This window comes from Acanthisitta chloris, unplaced genomic scaffold, assembly GCF_000695815.1.
Source record: "Acanthisitta chloris isolate BGI_N310 unplaced genomic scaffold, ASM69581v1 scaffold4670, whole genome shotgun sequence".
Classification (NCBI taxonomy): domain Eukaryota; kingdom Metazoa; phylum Chordata; class Aves; order Passeriformes; family Acanthisittidae; genus Acanthisitta; species Acanthisitta chloris.
Window position 1 is genome coordinate 34158 of NW_008652060.1, and position 22350 is coordinate 56507.

The following is a 22350-nucleotide window of genomic DNA, read 5'->3' on the forward strand; positions in this document are numbered from 1 at the left end:
TTTACTCAGAACAGCTCTTTTGCTGTTTTTCTTCCAAAAATGAAAAAGCCAAAGACTATAGCAGAATCTAAGTATAGGTAACATTCAATATACTGTTACTAGGCTTCTGTGTACCCATACTAGAATTGTGTGAAAATGTCAGTGTTTTTTTATCTTCATTTCCCCCTCCTGCTTTCTTGATCTATTAATTATTTTGTCATACTTTATAGAACAGCTCTTTTGCTGTTTTTCTTCCAAAAATGAAAAAGCCAAAGACTATAGCAGAATCTAAGTATAGGTAACATTCAATATACTGTTACTAGGCTTCTGTGTACCCATACTAGAATTGTGTGAAAATGTCAGTGTTTTTTTATCTTCATTTCCCCCTCCTGCTTTCTTGATCTATTAATTATTTTGTCATACTTTATACTATTGTTAGACATGTTGAATATGTCCTTTCCACTTCAGTCTGACAATCTTAATTTAATTTCTCTTGGTTCTGTTACAATACAAGTTAATGGTTTTGTTTGTAAAATATTTGGGGGATAAGGCCAAAATACATTCCTTTGAAACTTTATATGAAAAAGAACATTTTTTTTCTTAACGGATCAGTTAAACATATAGTAGAGTAGTTATGCTGCTTGTAATTTTAAATAGCAGCATGTGGCAGAAGCTTGCCAGAAATTTGCGTGGATCAAATGTGATAGAGTCTGTTGATACCAAACAAAACACTTATGAATGTTCAGCATGAGCAGCCTTTCAAGATTTCCATTATATTTTTCTGAGAAAATTGGTCTCAAGCTTGTCATTATTTCCAGCTAAGTTTTTTAGAATTTTGTAACTTCAAGAACAGGAATTTGGACGAATGACTGTTGTGATTCAGGTCTTTTTGAAACTGAAACAGCCCCAGCTGTATTCATGCCCCATGGAAAGAATAAGAGGTGTCTTTAATAGACTAAAGTTATTCAGTGTATTTACATTTCTGACACCTAGCAGTGGATGATCTTAGTACCAGATAAGCACGAGATGTAAAATCTTTATTTTATGAGAAATGCATATTGAAACTGGGGGAACTTGCCAGTTCACCAGAATGCATATTAGGGCAGTGAAGTTATTAAAATACTGTATTTTAGTACAAATTCTTTTAATTTGGAAGAACCATGTACTCATTTCCTCCCCTTTACATAGATTCTATTCGAATGAGCATAATTTGTGAATGCTGTAATAGGTTGCTGTGACACATAAATCTTCATCCTACTGCCATGACTGCAGTCATGCACTGTTTACATCTTGGCGGTCTGTAAAAGACCTATGAACGTCAGAACAGAAGTGTTTGAGGGTCTAATTCCTGGACATAAGCATTGACCATTGCTCTTAACATAAGAGTCTTAAGTGTTGAGTGAACAGACAATGAATCACCCTGAAGATTATCATTCTGTTCTACAAATTCTATCAAGTAGGAACTGGTAGTCGATGACAAAGATGTAAATGTCGTCCAGACAATTTATCGTGGACAGAGCTTTTTCATTCAATTTTTTAAAAACCCTGATACACAATCTTCATTAATTTTGTGCTAATGTTTATTAAATGTGGTGTTACCTTGATTATTGTTTGCCTTGATGCAGGGGTGGGGTGTTCCTACCCAGATGTAGCTTTTGTTACCATCCTCATTTAAGTAAGACCAGTCAGTCTAAAACATATGGTTAAATGATCTTCTGCAAAGAAACCAACTTTGTGATTTATTTTGTAATTTATTCTGGAAATGCAGAGGTCACTCAAGCTGTGATGTGCCAGTGTTGGAGGACAGGCATCTAAAAATGCTTTTAAAGTTGCAGTTCTCAAAAAATTTTCTCTGACTGGGAAAAAAGCCCAAACCCCTAAACCCCGAAGAGATACTTCATAACATTCTCTTCCGCTGAAAGGTTGTTGCAAATCTCTTTTTAGGGGACAAGAATAGTTCAAGTAAGACTTGAGCATTTTGATTAATTTTGTTTCAGGTGATTAAGACTGAGATACTGAATTTCTTGAGAGATTGTATTTAATTTACACATGGGCAGACACTTTTTCAAGTCCCCTCTATAGAATTTGGAATATTCTTCAGAAACTAAAGAAACACTATTAAGTATTCAATAGTTAGATAACTTGAGCAAAAATAAATAGTAGCCCAAGGAAGGAGGTTGTCAGTGAGGGTTTTGTTTTTTCACGCTAAAATTTATGCTTGGTTGCTTAAAATTTGTGCCACTATTCTGCTTTAGAACATCACTTGAGTAAAACCCACTTCTTCCATGCAGACTACTGCCGAGGTTTTGTTAAGTTAATGCCTCAAATTCCTGCTCCCATATTTACTTTGGAGATACTATTGAACTTGAGATACAGATGCACATTTGCAGCATCAGGTCATGTGGGCTGTTCTGGAAATGTACATAGAGTTCGCATTTATTTTAGTCAGCAGTGGCTTGTGGAAAATGATGAAAAATCAATGGCACGTCATTTCTGTCATGGAACAGGTGTTGAAATGATAGGAAAATCGAATATTGATAGTTAAGGAAAATACGTCTACAACCAAGGTACTAGGAAACTGTCCAGATAAATATAAATACCCTTCTGGAAGATTAGCAAAATTCTGACAGTGAGTGAAATAATTTTATAAGTAGTAGGTTTTCCTAAGAGTTCTGATTATCCTTGCAGGTAAGGATACAAAGTATTTGGAAAAAAGATTTTGATCTGATTGGAGCCTACAGTACTTTTAATTAAAAATGATTGGCTTCTATTTATTTGCTTTACAAGTGCTATTGTTTTAAAATTGATGGTTAAATAAATATGTTGCCAAGCACATTTTCTACCAAAAGTCTTTTGTCCTCAAGGGAAGTTTTGTGATAATAGAAGCCTTTCTAAGGATATGAAGCAGGGAAGCATTGTATATGCTAAAATTCAGCATACATTCTGGGTTCAGAAAGCATTATTTTTCTCCCTTATGGTTTGGTTTCTAGCCTGAAACTTGGAATATTTTGTGAAGGAGGGAATTGTCTTTGGGAGTATAGGAAATACCCCTAGTATATTTTGAGAATTTTAAATTCTCAGGCATACATGGAAACTTCATAAGAAGATTTTACCACTGATCTCAGGGACCTGGGATTCCCCAAAGACAAGTTCTTCGAGGAAAGACTGAGGTGAAAAAGGCATTGAGAAAGCTTCTTCTGTGTCCTGGTCACCAGATCACTGCCTCACGCAGCGCTGGTCCCACATTTTGCCTAGTTTTCCTTTTGCTTGTGATGTACTTCTGGAAGTTTTCCTGTTGCTCTTCACATCCCTTGCCAGATTCGATTTAGGTGGATTTTGGCATCCCAAAACATACCCTTTTAGTCCTTAACAACGTCTCTGTATTTTCCCAGGTCACTCTGTCTGATCCTCCTTTTTTATGCTTCCTGTGAATATTTGAATTTAGTCAGGAGCTCTGTGTATTGAAACAAACCTCCTGTCTTTGATTTTCAACATTATTTTCAAGGATCACTTCCAAGGTCAAGAATGGTCCATCCCGATGTGCAGGAAGTCAAGCACAGTCAGCAGAAGACTTCACAACTCCTCTTCCACCTGTTTCTACTAATGGGGCCCGTGAGGCAAACTGTCTTTAAGTAAAGGCTTTAACAATTTGTCACCTGAGTTTCCTTTTGAAGTAATCTAGGAAACACACCTGTACCTTTCCATTGCTTTTACAGGAATGGCATTCCCTAACATAAACACGATGACAGATAGACTTGTTGAGAAGGATGTAATCACATCTCCTGGAATAGATGAATCTGACAGCTGGAATTGATTATGTTTGACTTCTATACTAATGGACTCCATTTTCCTTTTTGAAGTAAAGTGTTGTGCATACTCCCTGTGTTTGTGCAGACTGAAGGAAAGAAAACTAAGTGGCTTATAGCTACTGCTGTGAGCTGTCTAATGGGTGCTTATGGAGAAAGTGTTGCTAGGTCTGTGCAGTGGAAGTATGCAAGAAAACAGAAAGGGAAATAGTAATTACCTGTAAGGGGTAAAAAAAACCCTTCATGGTGAGAATTGTGAGATATTGGAGCAGGTTGCCTGGAGGGATTGTTGAAATACCATATTTGAGAATACTCAATACTTGACTGGACAAGACTCAGAGCAAACTTCGATCATGCCCTCTTCTGAGTGAGGAGTGGGACCAGATGACCTCCACAGATCCTGTCAGCTTGAATTGTTCCATGATATTATGGCTTTATACATTCTTATTATACAGCTGTCAGTGAGACATAAGAAATTAGATAAATATTAGACCATTTTGAACTGTTAACCTGTGTCTGGATTTTCAGCACTGTAATTTACAGCATTTTTTCTTCAGTTTCTGATAGTGGGGACAGTGATTGAAAAGGGAAGTTAGAAAGGAAAGATACTGAATACTTGGCAGCTCAAGTGTAGAGAAACTGGTTAGTCTAAGGAATTTCCTTTTGATTTTTATTGCTGCTGAAATAGAGACTGAAATTGGCTTAGGGAGTATAGATGCAATTGACAAATAAAGCACAGAGAAGTGGTGTAGGCTGAATAGATTGGAATACACTGACTAAATTACAGTAAATTAACTAAACAAAATGAAAAAATTGGATGAGGAGATTGAAAAAAAATTCCCACATTTGACTTTTCCATGGGAAAAAGTTTTTCTGGGAAGATTTAGTCTGACCTGCTCAGTGTTGGAGTGGTTTATGTAAGAGTATTTATTTTATTATGATGTTATCATATTGTTATAATTTCTGATTTGTTATATGTGAGGTCTTTGAGATGATGTCAGTACATGAGAGTAAATTATTTTAATGTGCTTGCATCCCATGAAATATTTTTACTGGATCTCAGCATTTACAAGCTCTATTTATATAGATAATTTTCTTGAGTAAGAATTAAATCTTAGTTATTTTTCAATATATAGAAGTGGTTTGGAAATTCTTCATGAAGTGTAGTACAAACTCGCACACAAGGAAAGGCGTGTAAATGCTACAGGGGACCTAACATTGAAATACACATATGAATAATATATTAGTTGATATACAGTACATATAATTAAAATTGAAAGAGTAAAGCAAATTTATAAAATATTTAAACTGAATAGTGAAGAACACTGCAGAGAATTAAATGCGTTTCTTGGTTTTTCATCCTGACAGTTATATGCTACCAATATGTAACAGTTTTCCTGGGGAGGATGTTTCCCACACTTGAGAAATTGCCTGGATCCTTAGACATGCAGTGAAGCACAGCTAAAGCAATAGTTTATAGATGTGTTAGAAAACAGTAGGATTTTGCTCAATAAAAAAAGATTAACCTTCCATTCCCAAGCAGAAATGGAAATTACTCCAATAGGTGACAGAATTTAGAACGTAAATAACTTGAGCAATTAAAAGTAATGAGATATCTTCTAGTATAACCTTTGTCAGAAGAAAACCATGAAGTTATTTAAAGCTAGTTTCCTCTTGAATTTGGGGCGGGGAAGAGGTGGTTATTTTTTGTTTGCTGTTGCTGATTTTGGGCTTTGTTTTCTAGTGCTGAGATGTATTACTTTTTGTCAGTCAGCAGCTAAAACCGTACATTTCTTTGAGAAGTCAAAACTACATATACCCAAAAGGACCTTGGGCTTGTCTGGAATTACGGATGCATATCCTTGAGAATTGCAATTTATACTATCAGATATAATTCGAAGGAATGGTCTTTCTATTGTAGTGATTAAAAAATAAACCTGTCGTAGTACCTTTCTGCCCTCCAAATAAATCCAGTGTCTTGATTGGAACAATAGACTGCACGTAGTGGACAGCTTTCTATAAGAAAATGCAGGGGTAGGAGCTGAAGAACTCTGCTGTTTTATATTCCATGCATAAGGAAGAGGTTTTGGTATTGAAGAAATCACTATCTAGCATGGAAAATATTAACAATTGAAGTAGGCAGATTTACAATGAGAATAGGTGTGGGATTTGACTGAGTGCCAAATCATGGATTTCTAGCCTGTCTGCCAGTAGTTTGGTGTCTTTCTGGATGCCCTTGTAGGGTGTAACAGGAGATTTCATTGCTTGCACAAATGGGCAGCAGTTAATGTTGATTAAGATATTTTTAAACCAGAAGATGATTATGACTGCGTTTTTGTACAATGATCTTTTCTTTTTCTTTTGAGTACCTGAAACCTTTAGTTTTACTTTTAAGTGTTTTAGAGTTCTGTGTTACTTATTTCTTAGGTCTTTTGGCTCAAGAAAAGGAATAATAAGAAGTGTAGCAGGAATTTAAGTTAAAAGGGAACGAATATACCATTGTGATGTGTACTTTTTCTGTTTACTATTTTAATGTGTTTCTTCCTCCCCCCCCCGCGTCTTGTCTGTATCTCCTGTCAAATAAAGGCCAAGAAACACCAGGTCTTTCTAACAGAGACGTATGAAAACAACATGAGAGAGCTGGAGTTACTCTTGGACAGCTTTGCTATGTCAGGCCAGCGGACAGCAGGTTAGTTGAAGGTATAAAATGACAGATGCATCTGTCAATGTTCCAAAGTCACTACATTGTGGGAATTCTGCAGATGCCTCTTGCATTCCCTCTTCTCAACATGCTTTGATTTGATGACATGATAAGAGCAGTTCTCACAGCAGTCAAATGGCCTTGCTAGCTGAGAAAGGGTGACGGAATGTGGACCTGCTGTTGTCAGCCCAGAGCTTGATTTACAAATGCTGGGGTGTATATGATCGGTCAGAAAAGGGCTCACTTGCTGTGCTCTAAATCCAACTGAGAAAAAAGTCCTTACAGTATACCTGCAAAGGGAACAGATGTTTTGCCTGAACTGAGCCAAATTCTGAGGCAACCTTCAGCAACTTAAAGGTCATATATTCAAAAAGGTTGTGTAGGACACATGATATAACACAATACTTTTTACTGTTGGTTATGGACCAGTACTATGTTGCATTCATTTGATCTAATGCAGGACAAATATTTCTCTGTTTTCGTTAAAATTAATTGTAAGTCAGTGGCTGTCACTCTGCAAACTAGCTTTATATATAATTGTTGTATCAAACTTAAACTGCTGCCTGCTTAGATGTTTGGAATAGTGTCTAACATAAGCTGAGCTTTAACATCAAAGCTAGTAATGTTTGTCAAGTGAAAGTAGTACACTTTCTAAAATGTTCGTTTAAAACTATGTATAAAAGATATCTCCATGTGATTCCTGTTAGAAAAATCACGTAGTAAACACAAAATGCTTTCAACTTAGTGAAAGTAAAGTGGAAGAAAACAGACAAAATGTGGCTTAAAGAGTAAATTGGTTTATTTTATGTAAATCATGATATGTTTTGTCAGTTTTTAGCAATAAATAATAAATAGCATAAATGGGTCATATAACACCTTTAAATGAAGATGCATGTTTTGTATGTTCATAAAAAGATGTGTTTTGATTTGGTTTTTTTTGTAGGGCCCAGTATTTTTGAAATTCAATAAAGGAACAACTTTTTGAGATTCCTGTTGTCGTTAGGAGTCTAGCCTTGAATCTGTGATGCATTGATTTTCTCACACAGGCTATATGATATTTTTTTTTTGCTTTTATTTGGGAACTGGTATCAGTTTTATTCTGTAATTATAAATGTAATTCCCATGGGTAGTACCTGTAAGTTTACTGTAGATACATCAGTCTGAAAAGCTCTTTCAGACTGTATGTTTTCCACAGTCTTGCAAAGTTCCACGTGCCCAGAGGGACTTAAGGAATTCTGCAGGGAGCTGGATGCTGCTGCCAAAGTGCAGTTTCCAAAACAATAATTGTCTTTTGCGTAGGTTTTCCGTTCTCCCTGATGGTAAACCTTGCAGAGAACAGCTTTGACCTGCTTTTGTAATATTAGGGATTCAGTAACAGTAACTTCAGTATTAATTTGCTTTGTTTGTGGTAAACTTCGAAAAATCTTGTTTTAAAGCGATCTCTTTTTTTAAGCTTTAGCATCTCTGCAGAGGCTCAATTGAAGCAGATAATAAAATGAAGCTCTGCTGTGGATTGAGTCTTTACAGCTAATATTATAATAGACATTGGCTAAGACATTTGTTCTACAAATTTACTGTGCTTCTAAGTGCAAAACTTAATTTTTAATGTGATTGCATTATTATATTATTACTCTGGTGTACCTATGAATTTGTTATGTAACAGTATTTCTTCAAATGTAAAAAAAGTATTTATTGTATTTCTATTTGAAATGGGAGTGCCGAGGTTCCGATAGAAGTAAAAATCTTAAATAAATCTTTGCAGTCTAATTAGCAGATGAGGGGTTACATGAGCCATAGCTGACCAGGCAGTCTTTCTTGGTTTTGTTTTCAATTTTCAACGCAGGTGGTTGAGAAATCCACTTAAAAATCTGTCAATATTAAAGATTCAGCCCCTTAAATTAAGTGCTGATTGGGCTGTCATTATTTGGATATACAGGTAAGTGGAGATAAGACTTTATATTTTTTGAGATTAAAAATCAAAGAATTTTAGAAAGCTATTTTTTTCTTTATACATGCCAAAATAACATCCCAAATGCATGTCTTCTCCTTTTTAGTGACCTTTATAAATTTTCCACAGCATTGTTACTCTTATTGGGCAGTCTGCATTATATCACTTTGTTTGGTTTGTGATTTTTCACAGTTATGAAGCAGCAGGGTTTGTTCTCAGGCAAGTTTGTCTTCCTTTCAAGTTAAAAATAATTGTGGTTGGAATAATCTGGAAAAAAAAAAAAAGAGTATGAAGTTCTGAGTGTATTACCTGCTTTGAGTTAACATCACCACTTAATGCAGGTGACCAGTAATGTTTTGGTCAAAAATCCAATACTCAGCATCATATGAGCTGCTATGAGGAAAATTAACTGTCCTAGAACTGCTAGCAGAAAGTCTGCAGCAGCAGGTTTAAGAGTTTACTCACTTGTATACTTCCTATTAGAGTCCTGTTGAACTTGGCATTTTCTGAAAATTTTTCCCTCAAACTCTTAGGTGACATTGGGTATATGCTTCAAATACTGGGTTTTTTTTCCCTCTCTTAATGGTGGCATAGTGCCTCTCGAGCAATAGAGTGCTGTTTGGATTATGTTTTATGAAGACAGACAGCATTTGGCCAGTGTCAAAGCCATAGGCTTGTTTTCATCTGGTGCAGAAAGGTTGAGTATGGTATTTCTGTTGGCAGACCGGGCTGCCTAGAAATAGGGCTACAGCAATGGCAAGGGATGACACCATGGCAAGTTTACTGGGAAAAGTCTAGTTTGGGCAAACATGATGTAAATTAGTGTTTCAGTGACAGCATTGCAGGTTGGGACTTAAGAGATGAAGATACATTATTTTGGCAGTGTGATAAAAATGATGGGATGGAAGATCGCCCATGGATTGACTTAGTGGGTATTATTTTACACTGAATGAGAATTGTGAGTTACCACTTCCCTAGAGCTACAAGTGTGGAAGAATAGTAGTTTGTTTTTTCTGTGGAACAAGATCACTTCAAAATGTTCCTACAGTGGGTAGGAGCAGGAAGTTGATACTGTAATTAAGAAGACCAGACTAGAGCCCTGCGCGTAACTGTAGCTGTGGTTAAGTGCTAAAAAATGATGGTAAGGTGTCCTTTGTCTCTTTCTTCAGTGTGAAATCTAAACTTCTCAAAAAAGGTCAGATTTTATGAATTCTTCTAAGGTTGATTCTAAATGTAACATTGCTATTTGGGACATCTCTAGGACTCAGAGTGCTCTGGAGTCTTGTTAAGAAGATTTTGCTTTTTGCAGACAGTAGACCTTTAGAAACTATGGTAAATAGATGTCCACTGGAATGGCTGATAGGACAGAGCCTGTCTGTCACTGGGATGTGTGTTCTTTTGAAATTCACTGGCGTGCTGTAAAGCAAATCTTGCTTCTGTTGGTGAAAGCAGTCTTGCAAATCTGTGTTGCCTTGACTAGGCGTCTTTGACAGTAACAGTTGGTTGGCAAGTCAGAGGGAAAAGTTAATGTCCCACCTGAATAGCACTCTGTACTTTCTGGTATTATTAAAATGTTGGGAGAGAAGAGGCTAACTCATTGAAAAAAATTTTAGAACAGCTGTTGGCAGAACTTACTCACCTGTGCTTTACATACAGCCTACAGAAGGAATCCCATCATTTTTATACAATGCTCTGAGTAGAATATCATGCTTATTGTGTAACACTAGTCACAGAATTCTGGAAAAAACTCCAACCTACAAGTGTGTCAGTGTACCTCCTCCAGCTGACAAAGTTTTACGAAGAACCAAAGAAAAGGCTTAGAATTTTGTATTTGATTTGACTTATGAGCCACTCTAGGTAAATTGCTTAGTGACACTGATGATAAACACCTGTATCATTGTTAGTTCTCCTGGGAGTTATGATTGTTTGTCCTCTCTGGATTTCAAATACCACAGATTTTTTTACTTTTTGCAAAATAAGTCTTCTATTAGCATTGATAAAGTTAGTTTTGCTTACAGAACATGTTAAGCTGCATGGAAAAGTTGATACTATAATTTGTTCCAAAATGAGTTTATAAATGCTGCATGCTAATATTAACAACATTGAGAAGAATGATCTGTCAATAACCTGGTATTGTGGTGTAACACCAGAAAAAAAATAGAATAGTTTGTTCTTGGAAACTGAATATCATCTGACCTCTTGTGACCTCTTGATCAATACAGTGTTGTTTTGCTTTCTTAGCACATTGTACTATGGGCTTTGGAATGCTCAGACTTGTTCATATGTCCCTAATTAAGGCAAGTAGATCAGAAGTCTCAGTCTAAAGGTTTAGTAAGTCAGTGTAGTGTGTATATAATGGGTATATCAGATTTATAATTGAAATGTTATGTAGGACTCTGCAGACAGATAATAGTTTTTTTTATTATTTCCTTTGGAATGAAATTCAAGATAATTTAAAACGTTTTTAAGTCCTCTCCAAGCATAACATAATCATGTGATCTTCGGCTCAGTAAAGCTTTAAGTAAATGAATTACTGCATTATAATATGCATGCTTAGTCACAACAGCAAAATAATGTCAGGAGGAGTGTAACATACTTTCAGGCAACATGTTTTTCAAAGTGTGTAATTGTGTGGTTTGAAAGTTGGCTTGTCTGGCTGAACGACACAGGCTTGACCACAGTGGAAATTACATGTGAGACTGCATACCAGATACATTAGGTAGAAATGTAATCCAGAATTTACAGTTCTGTATCTTGATTTAAAGCTTTTACACAAGTGTCTTTCAGCTGTATTTACAGCAAAAGTGTGGCTATTCAGCTGCATCTCTTGTGGCAAACGAGGCTGCTGTTTAGTGTTTTGTATTGTCACTGAAGCCCTAACTAATTTTAATACCTCTCATCCAGGGTGAGTAGTTTTCTTGCTGTGGCCTTAAGGCTTAATTTTCATTCTGTGTTTTTCTTCAGGCACTTGTAAGGACAAAGATAAACCTCTGAGCTGCTCTGTCATTGAGACTTTGAGGTGTACCTTGACAGCTTACCAGAAGAAGCTGGAAGATACATCTAATGAGGTAACACTTGCAATGTTTGGCTCTATATGTATTGCATTTGGCCTGCAGCAGTACATACGCTTTGCTTGTAAAAAAGGGCAGAAGAGTGTGAATGTTGAGTTGACAGCTTCAAGTATACCCAAAGAAATAATCTCTGTCACTGCTCTTTCGCTAAGGTCGCCCTACAGTGAAGTTTCACTTACAATTGTGTGGACAGGGCAAAGAGGTTTTTTTATTTCTAGCTTAATTTGGGTTTGTTTTCTTGTTAAATCTTTTGGGTTTATTTTCAATAAACATTTAGAATAACAAGCCATTCATATCTAGGATTTTAGGTAAAAGATGATTTAGGAGTGTGGCAGCGTATACCACAGTATTCCAAAATACATATTGCTTGAGCCTCAACAGTCATTGCTGTCTGTTATGTAAATGGTCATGTCCCTGTACTTTTAAAAAGCAGTATAATTTTCTAAAGAGTGTGGTTTTGATGGAATCTAATTTGGTGCTGTTTTGCAGTCCTTTCAGTTAAAATAGGACTGTTTCAATACTTTCTCTAAGTTATCTATGACAATGATGGAAATATTTCTATGTTTGAAATCTTACCCTTGAAAAAAGTCAGATGTTTCCATGTGGTCCTACTGTCCTTTTATTTCACTGACTGAGAAGGCATTCTTGCATTTATTTTATTGTTTGTCTTGCTAATGTGATTAAATTACTCTTCTCACATGTAAATGCTTTATGAATTTGTGACTTTAAAGGCTGTAGAGAGAAGTTAACGGCACCATTAAAGCTCTTTGTACAAACTTGTAATTAGGTTGAATAAAACTGGCAAATACAGAAAAGCAAGATGTGATAAGATTGTTAAAATGCCCGGTACCACATATATATAATTTCTACGTTCTGTCTTCTGTTTAGAAAATCGCATAGTCTATCTAGTCACTCACAACATTTTTAAAAAAGGAAAAAAAAAGAAAAATGTATATCAGCTTTGCCCCTTTTGTCGGGAAAAGAACAGTCTCCCCCAAGACCTTTGAGTTTGTTCAATGGGCACAAAAACAAGTGACCATGGAAACAATTATACTTTTTAAACAGTAAGCACAGTTAAGTCTCTCCCAGTGAGATAAGAGAACTGATGTGTATAGTCATTATGAAACTCTTCTGAGACACAAGTCTGGAAGCTGAAGAGTAACTAGGAACATATTACCCACAGCGAATTGTTATTTGGGAGGAGGAACATCACGTGATAGGCAGCACAGTTGAAAAGTCGACTCAGCAGGCTTTGGCTTAGTGATGTGCTTTGTTGTGAAACTGTGCCAGAGACAGCAGTGGGGAGACCAAGGGGGTGGCTTCTAAGAAAGCAAAGAGAGTGTTCTGACAGAAAGAAGAATGAACTGTCAAGGAAAATAAATCGCAAGCAGAGCAGGACCAACAGATGACCTGCCACAAGACTTCCCAGTAGGACTGCATGTGACTGACCCTGAAGTTGTCATATGGAGCCAGAGATCACTGAGCACCTTCAAGGTGCACAGAAAGGGCAGTGCTCTGTCCTTCTTGATTACCCCTGCCCCCACAGAGAATGCTGCTTTTGGCTTTTTATATGTTAGATATGTTTAATAATAAAACTTTTTAATAATACAATAATGCACAAGGGGACTATGAAGGGCACTGTGCAATAAGAACAGGATGTTTTAATACACAGCAATAAGGGTTTAGTTTTGAGCAATTATTACCAGTTGTTTTCATGGAGAGATTTTCAACAAGACCCCACATATTGATGAATTTAATAATATATATGTACACCTGTAAGTATACGTGAAATATACTGGTAAACTGGTCATGTATCATCTTTAATTTATTGTGTTAAACCTTACATTAAATAACCTAGTTCATTTGTGTGACTGAAAGGTGTATAAGTGTTTTGGTTTTTTTAGATAACTATCTTTTAACTTTCTTTATAGTGCAGGTACTAGAATATGTTTGGGGAAAGGGAAAAGACTACTGAACCAACAAAAAGACTGGAAATATACCAGTGGCATTTTGTAATTTACTGCAATTATTTCTAAGGATTCTGCTTGGTCTCGTGAGATTGAGCAAAAATGCAACTTGCAAAGTAATTTGGAAAATTTAATTAATTAACTTGTAAATTTTGTGAATGGGGCATTTTACTTTGGAGTTGCTTCTTAAATCTCAGGTGCTGGCAGTAACCTGTACTAGAATACGTTTCTATTCAATGCTTTCTTTCCAACATTGGTATTATTAACCTCATCGTCTGGAACCAAAGATACAAATTATTATGATATGTTGTTATATTTTTTCAAAGCAGAAAGTGACACTAGTACACATTATGGTCATGAGCTACCTCTAAGGTGGTTGCCTGTAACTATACAAACAGTTCAGTAGTCACCATGCCTGGTGCCTTTTACAGTCTGTGAGTACTATGCAGTGCTCAGTAAAGAGACCATGCTTGTAGCTGCACAATTTCTGCACATGGCAATAGACTTGAAAACTTGGTTTCTCAAACCACTCCCCAGATCATAATCTGAATTTATTACATTTTCAAGGGCATTTCAGTGTCCATGTTTTTTGCGGATATTTTGAGAGTTAATAGGATCGTTAATAGTGGACTCTGTTTGGGATTCTGCCACTACTCTTTTATCTTAAATCATTATAGAAGAGTTATTTAGTGTTTTTGTAATGGCACATTATCTAGATTGTGTAGAGTACAAATACTGTCAAAGGAATTCAAATAAATTTTGTCTTTTCACTTTTCTATACAAAATTTTTCCTTTATATTGAAATGGTCATGCAGCTGTTCTGTAAAAGCCTGATTGACCTCCATGTTTTTCACAGTTTGAGAAAACAAAGGCTTCATGTGAAAAGATGACAAAAGAACTGGAGATATCCAAGGAGGAAATGTGTGCTTTAAGACAAGACCTTAAGGTATGGTTTCATGAATTCAACATAAAATTTGAAAGTTATGCAAAAAAGTGTCTTTCGGGATTTGAGTTATCTCTTTTCCCTTATCAGAATAAGTATCTGTATGATTGTATTCTGTTGAGCAGATGAGTTTACCTTGCAGGTTTGTGTGAAGCCATGCTGCTTTATTCTGTAACTGCAGACTATGTAACCGATCATTCCAGTGATAGCACTTCTGAAATAATTTGCAATAGATTTATCAATTTGCAAAATACTGTTTCATATTGAGATCAGCATCAGTAATTTTAACTGCTTTTTCTCAAGAATAGGAGAGTTTAGTTACCTCTGTTCATATGAAAGTATACTTTTAATAAAACTTTTCTGTTAATTTTTTTCATTGCTTGTGTTTATCAGAAAGGTTAGTGCATGTGTGAAGCATCAGGTTGTGTTTAACAGCTTTATGATGTGCAGCCTAAAGGTTTTTAGAACAAAATCTACCCGAGAACTGATAAAAACACTTGAGAACTGTTTTCTTTACTCTCTGAACAAGAATTTTTTTTGTCTCTCTTTTTTTTGACTGACATCACTTTCGTAATGTCCTTTTTGGTTACATCAATAGCCAAGGGACTGAGGAAGTCCTGAGGTCATGTTTAAACTTAATCTCCCAACCAGCAGTGGGTTGTATTACTGCCAAAATAGAATGTCTCTGCTCCCAGTGTTTTTCAGATCCTTTTGCTGGGGATATGCTGCTCAACGTTTTTATGCAGTGCTTTTCTGCAACAGTCATTGAGTCTTCATATTAATGGATACTTGCACATGATGTCTTTTCATCTGATCTGAACATTTATTAGTAGTTTATGTTCAGAAGACCTAAGACTTCTGTTTTTGATGCAATACCTTTGTAAGACACCTAAAAATTCTGCAACCCATTGCAAGAGGCACTTGTATTCTTCATGCAAAAGCTGACCTTGCTACACAGAGATGTTGCTGGGGTTTATGCAATGCACCAGTTTTCAACCACTTTAAATTTTAGGTAATAAAATTGTACAGCTGAGCTATAGATGCTAGATCCAGTCTGAAAACAGTTGTGCTAGAGAAGCATTGTTTTAATACTTTGATGTTTACATGAAGAAGAACCAAAATTGTCATTGATAAATTTGGGAATATCTTTTCTATTATATTTTCTATATAAGAAGCTATGATTTTATGAAAAATAAACAATGCTTTCAGTTTGACCTTTTGCAAACTTTAGCACTGCTGGAAATCCAGTGCTTGTAGGAAAACAAAGCATATGTATCTGTCCACTCCATCTCAGCAATATTTTGGCTGAAAATGGGTAGTGTATTCAGTTTTTTGTTTAGTTGTTGAGATTTGATGGTGGTGACATAATGTTGGTATTTATGAGCATTTCTGGTTTTTAGTTGGTTCCCATGGTAAAGCCTCCGAAGAAACTCCTCCATTTTTTTCGTCATGCAGATAAAGAATACTGTGGGCAACAACAGCTGTGTTGCCTTCCAACTCAGCTGTAATGGGTCAGAGATTTATTTAAGAAAAGAGTGTATCTTTTCACTAGTTCTGAGAGCTTTGCACTCTGCAGAGGATAACTTGTGTCCCTGCTTTCAGCATCTCATTTGTGGGGGTAAAGGGGATCCTGAAGGTCACTGTACCACAGAGTTTTTACCAGTCAGAGATGGATTTCTGGTGCTGTCTAGTTACAAGCTGTGGAGAAGGCCTATTGTCAGTTTGAAAATTCTTTTATTGAAAGATACAGCTGACTTAGCCCGGAGTCTTGTGAAGACATGTGAGTGTATGGCTGTTTACTTCCTTAGATGCTGAGCGCTGGAGTGAGGTAATATTTTATAGAGTAAAATTCTCACCAGCCTTTCTCTTCTGTGCCTCTGTTTTACAGGAAGCTCAGGGTACTGCAGCTGATGCCACTAAAGAGTTAAATCATCTGCACACTAAGTGTGCAGACAGAGAGACTTTAATAGAAACTTTAAAAATGGAGCTACAGGATGTACAGCATTGCTGGGAGAAGGAGAAAGTGCATGCCACAGAATCTGAAAATGAAATCCAGAAGCTTACCAGGGCTTACCAGAAGGATATGGAGGTATTACTGGAGACAAGATGACTGTCAAAGAGTCTTTATTTAATCTCAGCTTTATACATTTACATGCATCAGGCGGTTACTCTTAGTCTTAACAGATTTATCCCTAAAATATGATTTTAAGATACGTATTTTGAAATATGTGTTTAATATCTGCGGGATCTCAGGACGTATTGGTTCTTCTTTCTTCCTTATCAGAACTAATAGCTAAACCATTCCAGTATTTAGAATTTTTGAAAAATGAGTTTATTTAAAGAGCTACTTCTGCCAAACAATTACTTCTTTCTTTCAAACTGAAAATTACCAGAAATGTTTTACAATTGTAACATAAAATAGTATCATTGTCATGTGTTAATTACTGATTCACATGGCAATTGGTAGATAGCAAATGTGGAATTGAGGTAGTTTGGTGTGCATGCCACAAAACCTAGAGGTTCTTATCTGTTACCTGTTAGGTCATTGTGCTGTGCCACATGTGGGAGTGGGTTCACACTGTCTTATTTTAGGACTGTTCAGAACTCTCTCCTTATATGTATTCACAGATGTTAATTTGTTGTGTTTTCCTCCCGGTAAAGCAGTTCTCTAATAGCAATGGCAATGATACAGTTTATCGTAGTTGTTGTGCATATTGAGCTCATTACTTCCACAAATTTGGACACGGATGCCAACTGAGTAAAAAGGAAACATTCTTTCCACCTCTTTTACAGTCTGGTATTTAAATATGGTCCACATGAAGCAGCTGGAATTGTTACACACATCAGATAATGATTAAAATGAAGGAAACTAGAACCCTGGCTATATTGTAAAGTCAGCATGTCTACAACACTGTGGTTGCATTCAGCATGTGTGAATTGATTTGGGGTCTTGGAATCCCCTTTTTCATGCCAAATGAATAATTATCATCCTCAGTTCATCACAGCTCAAGCAAAAATGTAATGATGGTGGCACTGGATTTTCCTTGGGGGCTCTGGAGTTCTCTTAGAAACAAAGTTTAGCAAAACTAAACTCCAATTTCTTTTTAATCACCAAAAATATCATGATATAATTGTGGGAAAATGCACCTAAGTGTAATGTATAAGGCTCAGAAAACCCCTAGTTTACCCTCTCTGTCATCCTCAATTTCTTAATATTAAACCTCATCCAAGGCCCCTGAAAAACAACAGGAACCTTTACAATGGTTTGCAGACTTTGTTCTTTTGACTTTTGAGGTACAGCTTTCTGTTGTTGTCTTAATCACAGTTGCTAAGTTGTACGCAGTAGAAGCAAGAAGGCTGGAATTTCTATTGCATGGTATTGTTGCTGAAGTTTATTTATAACTTGCATCAATTTATTATACTACTGACTGAAATCACTGTAAATGAATGAGGCATAGCTTGTGGAATTTAGCTGGTGAAGCTATAAGCCTGTTTTGTCTGGCAAATTAGTCTCGTACATAAGCCATACAAAAACAATTTTAAAAAGACTTTAGAGTGATTGTTGTATAAATGGTGTGTTGTGCTGCCAAGCCAATCAGACAATTTTCTCTGTGCTGTGCAGATGTTGAAAGTGGGTATAGTTTGAATGTAACTGAAAGTGTTAGCATGAATGAATGAATGAATGAATAGCATCTACTAATAGCATGGAAATTTTTATCTGTGTCAGGTCACAGTTGTGGCCACTGCAGGGCTGAGATTTGTTTATATACTCTATTTATATACTATGCCTAATTAGGCAGATTTTGTAAAAACTGTTTTCCTACTCTCACTTCAGTATGCATGACTGTAAATATTAGCAAGGAATTGAGGAGTTTTGAAAAAGGTTTGGGAAAGGGCCTTGTGGGCTTTTTTCATCTGCATACAGCTCATTTTACTACACATATGATGCATCTCTTACAATTCGAACACTGTTCAGATAAAACAGGTTTTTTTTTTCCTTTTTGTTTCAGGAGAAACTAACCTTTCTTCATAGCTTATACCAGCATTTGGTAGCAGGCTGTGTGCTTATAAAACAACCAGAAGGCATCCTGGATAGATTCTCTTGGTCTGAGCTTTGTGTAGTCTTGCAGGAGAATGTTGATGCCCTGATCTTAGACCTCAACAGGGCTAATGAGAAGGTAAGTGTCCTTAGGCACCAGCTACCTCTATTAAATTCAGTGACATTTGTCCACATCACAGTATCATTAAAAAGGACTGACATTCATCTTATTTCAAAAAGAATTTGGACGTTAATAATTCAATACCATTAATTATGGCTTGTCTACAACTCAGTTTGATGCCATTGCTGTGGGCATGTAAATGTGACTGAAGTCTGTATGAAGTCTCTAAGCTCCACTTTCAGTGCAGGACATGCTAATAGTATTAGCCAATATTAGCCACAGGGACCTAATTAAAAGAAAATAAATTAATCTTACTGATGAAGCAATTCAAAGAACTTAGTCATTTACACTAATAAAGCAAGTCTTTATTTTACCATAAAACAGAAACAAAATGCACTTACACCAGGAATATCATATTTAAATTATATATTTATGATTCAGAGGTACTATTGGAAAGAATGCCAGTGTGGGTTTTTGTTGAATTGTAACTTTTGGATTGTGAAATTGTATTCAGACACACAAATATAAAATACATGTTTTTACAAAATATGTCAGTATTTGTTATAGGGAGAAGCTATACTTCTCTGAATTATTCTAATGTGAGTAAGCTTATATGGCTTTCCCCCAGAAGTCCCTGCATTTTTAGGGAAGAAAAGACCTCTTTTTAAAGAAGTTAAACTGGCTCCACAGACTAACATGTGGCACTCTTTACCATGTCAGTTCATGTTCTGGCTCCACTGATCAGGCCAGTCCTACAGCCTAGTAGAGTGACTACAGAACTTGGTTTCTCAGACATTTTGCGGTTTTGAGGCATGGGAAGGGAGCAGCTCTTTTGGATGTTTCTCCTCTACTGGAATTGTGACCACTCTTCTGGTCCCAGTAAGGGATAGGGCTGGTTACAGTGAGTTATTTTAACTCTGCCCATCATTTAATAAATATCCCTGCAGTCAATTGAAATTACTAAAGAGGGAGAGTATAAAGTCTGGATTGTGCAGATTTGATGGACATTTCTGTTTTACTTTTGGAGTAAAGGAGGAAAGGGAAGAGAAGGGAGTGAACATTGTTGGCAGTTGCTGGGGGTATTGTGTCTAGGGCTCTTTTCTCGTACTTGCTGGCATTTCAGGGATTTTGTGCAGTGTTGTTACCTGTGTGGCACCTGCTTTCTTAAGAACAAAATTTTTCTCCTGCATTTCTTGGTGACCTATTTGGAAGGTATCTTGATGATATTGTCTAGTAATAAAGTCTAGATCATTGTTACCTTGATTCATTCTTCTATTTATTTGTCTTGGGAGCTGGTGAGTCCCTTCATGCTTGTTGAAAACATGTTATAAACTAATGAGCTACTTGTGCAAAAAACATTCTGTACACTAAAATTTCCTGAAATTATTTTAGTACTTAATATCTGGAATGTCTTGGCTTTCCACAGAAACACAAAAAAAAATTAAATTAAACGATGTTTCTTTAATTATTATTTGCAATTCTTGCAAACTCCTAAAGGACCGGTATACTCAGATTGCTAATTTAGCAACACAAGATTTAAGTCACTTATGTTAAAAAAAAAAAAAAAAAAGAAAGGGAAGTGTCCAGTTCAGATTTTCAACAAAAAAAGCAACAAATATCTGCAAGGTGGTATAAGGATGGCAAACCTGAAACCAAATTTGTGTTCATTTTGTTGCATGATTCAGGTGAATAATCTGTCATGAAAGGTTTTAGTTTTAGTAAATACATTGAAGAAATTACAGTTCAGATTTTATACTGGAATACTCTGTGGTCAAGTTAACATGTGCAATTAAAGTTTTTAAAAAAAGTGTTTAGAGAGGTAAAAGAATTTCTTTTTGAATGCTTGTCACACAGATATCTCACCTAGAATATGTTTGTAAGAACAAATCCAGTGCTCTGAAGGAGCTTCAGCGGAGCCAGGAAGATGCTTTTAACAAAATGGCTGAACAGATGAAAGCACAGGAAAACTGCTGGCAGAAAGAAAAAAAGTATCTGGAACAGCAGTACTCTGGTCTCCTTGGGGAAGTTCATGCAAGGGCACAGGTATGGTGCTGTGAACTTCTGATTTTTTTTCTTGTAAATATTTAATGGATTATTTCAGTAGTTTAAGACCCTAACCAGCTTAAGGTTGCTTAAACTGAAAAAATCCCCAAACCTGTGCTAGTATTAACTTGATAACAAGAAATAAATAGCTTTGTTAAAACATTCTAGATGTGAATTGCCTAATTTGGCCTACAGTTGCTAGTGATTCTTTTTGGGAATGCTAAACCTGTAAGATTCAATTCATTTGTTTTAAGAATTATATAGGGCAGCAGTTAGATTTTCAGGGCCATGCTTTGCAAAGGCTATGTAGAGTAACAGTAATGTAGTGCTATTTGGGGATAAATTTAAGTGTAGAATCACATTCTGACTCCAAGAACCAATCAGCAGTTACAGTGGTAGATTTCAACAGTATTGAAGGACTCTGTTACACAGATACTATAGTTACCAGTGGCTCAACAGTGTAAAACTGTTGTCACTGATTGTTAGACAAATTATTTGCAATCTAGAAAGTTGACTCTTATTCTACAACCACTGTTCATTGTCTTTATAATCACATTCCTTTATACAGCTTTCAATAAAATGTGTTGTGAAACAGAGGAAATAAGATATGCCTTGTTATTTGTGACTGCCACCTGCAACTTCAGCAGAAGAGTGCTGTGTTTGACTCAGATTTTAGGCTAGGAAGTCTTTGCATGCTAAAAAATACATTTATGATGTATTCTTTTGAAAAAGCAATTTATGGAAATTTCTAAGGAATGAATTATAATCTTGTATATATTTTTGCTTGATGTTTACATTTCACATTGGATATTGGCAACGCTAAAAACACCCCTGTGAGTGGAGCAGGTGGCATCCAGACTCAAGTTCCCCCAACATCCTATAGTTTCAGCTTATGAAATCATTGCCAACAAAAAGAACAGTGAAATGAGAGAGCTTAATTTTTAGTTTTAAAAGTGACATTTCCTTCATAAAGAAAAAGTGGAGCTAATGCCATTTAGGTTTCTACCTCCTATGGATGCTGTGCAACAGAAAGGTCTGAGTCATTCAGAACTCTAGTGTTTTGGGAGAAATTGGTGCTGTGCAGTAGTGGACATTCTTTGGGAGGATCCTAAACCTGCCAGTCTTCTCAGCTGAATTGAGTAGGCAGCACACAGAGCATGTACTGAAAACATGTCTCTCTTTTGTGGAGTGCACATTCGGCATGTCTTTTAGAAAAGACTTTATCTCTCAATTTGCTGTACAGGACTACTGGGTTTCTAAAAGAGAAATGTGTTCCCTGAGAAACATCTGGGCATGTTTTCTAACGCAGGTTATGTAATGTTGGAGTACAAGCTGATAGTGTTGTAACTTAGGCAGTGCAATGTCTGTATACACTCAGATGACTCAGCAATCCCTTTTCCATCCTGTGTTCAAGTTTGCCCTCTGTGCTGGTTTGAAAGCAAACCGGTGAGAGACTCCGAGTCAGAAGTACAATTTAATATGAACAACACAACAAAACAACAACAAATGCAACAGTACAAAATATAACCTGACACCCTGTCAGTCAGGGTGTTAGTAGTACAATTAACTGGTGGCTGCAGTCCTCCTGGAGTGATGGGTTTGTTGGAGCAGTGATCCTGCAGATCCGGTCCTCTCCTGAAGGTCCAGCAGCAGCTCTTGTCCTCTGGGAATCCAGCAGGCAAAGGGCTTCCTGTACTTGTCCAAGCCCCAGTTTATATCCCTGTGAGCATGT

At 36.3% G+C, this 22350-nt stretch overlaps 1 protein-coding gene across 1 annotated transcript in view; it reads left to right on the top strand.

Moving 5' to 3' along the window:
• CCDC171 (coiled-coil domain containing 171) overlaps positions 1-20618 on the top strand; it is a gene marked incomplete at its 3' end in the record, with an annotated part of 53038 nt that extends 32420 nt beyond the window's left edge. Inside the window, exons 8-13 of the mRNA XM_009075629.1 lie at positions 6372-6474; positions 11399-11502; positions 14329-14418; positions 16304-16504; positions 18426-18593; positions 20430-20618. Of these exons, the coding sequence (XP_009073877.1) occupies positions 6372-6474; positions 11399-11502; positions 14329-14418; positions 16304-16504; positions 18426-18593; positions 20430-20618 (855 nt within the window). The remainder of the gene's footprint in view (positions 1-6371; positions 6475-11398; positions 11503-14328; positions 14419-16303; positions 16505-18425; positions 18594-20429) is intronic.
• Positions 20619-22350: the final 1732 nt, after the last annotated feature.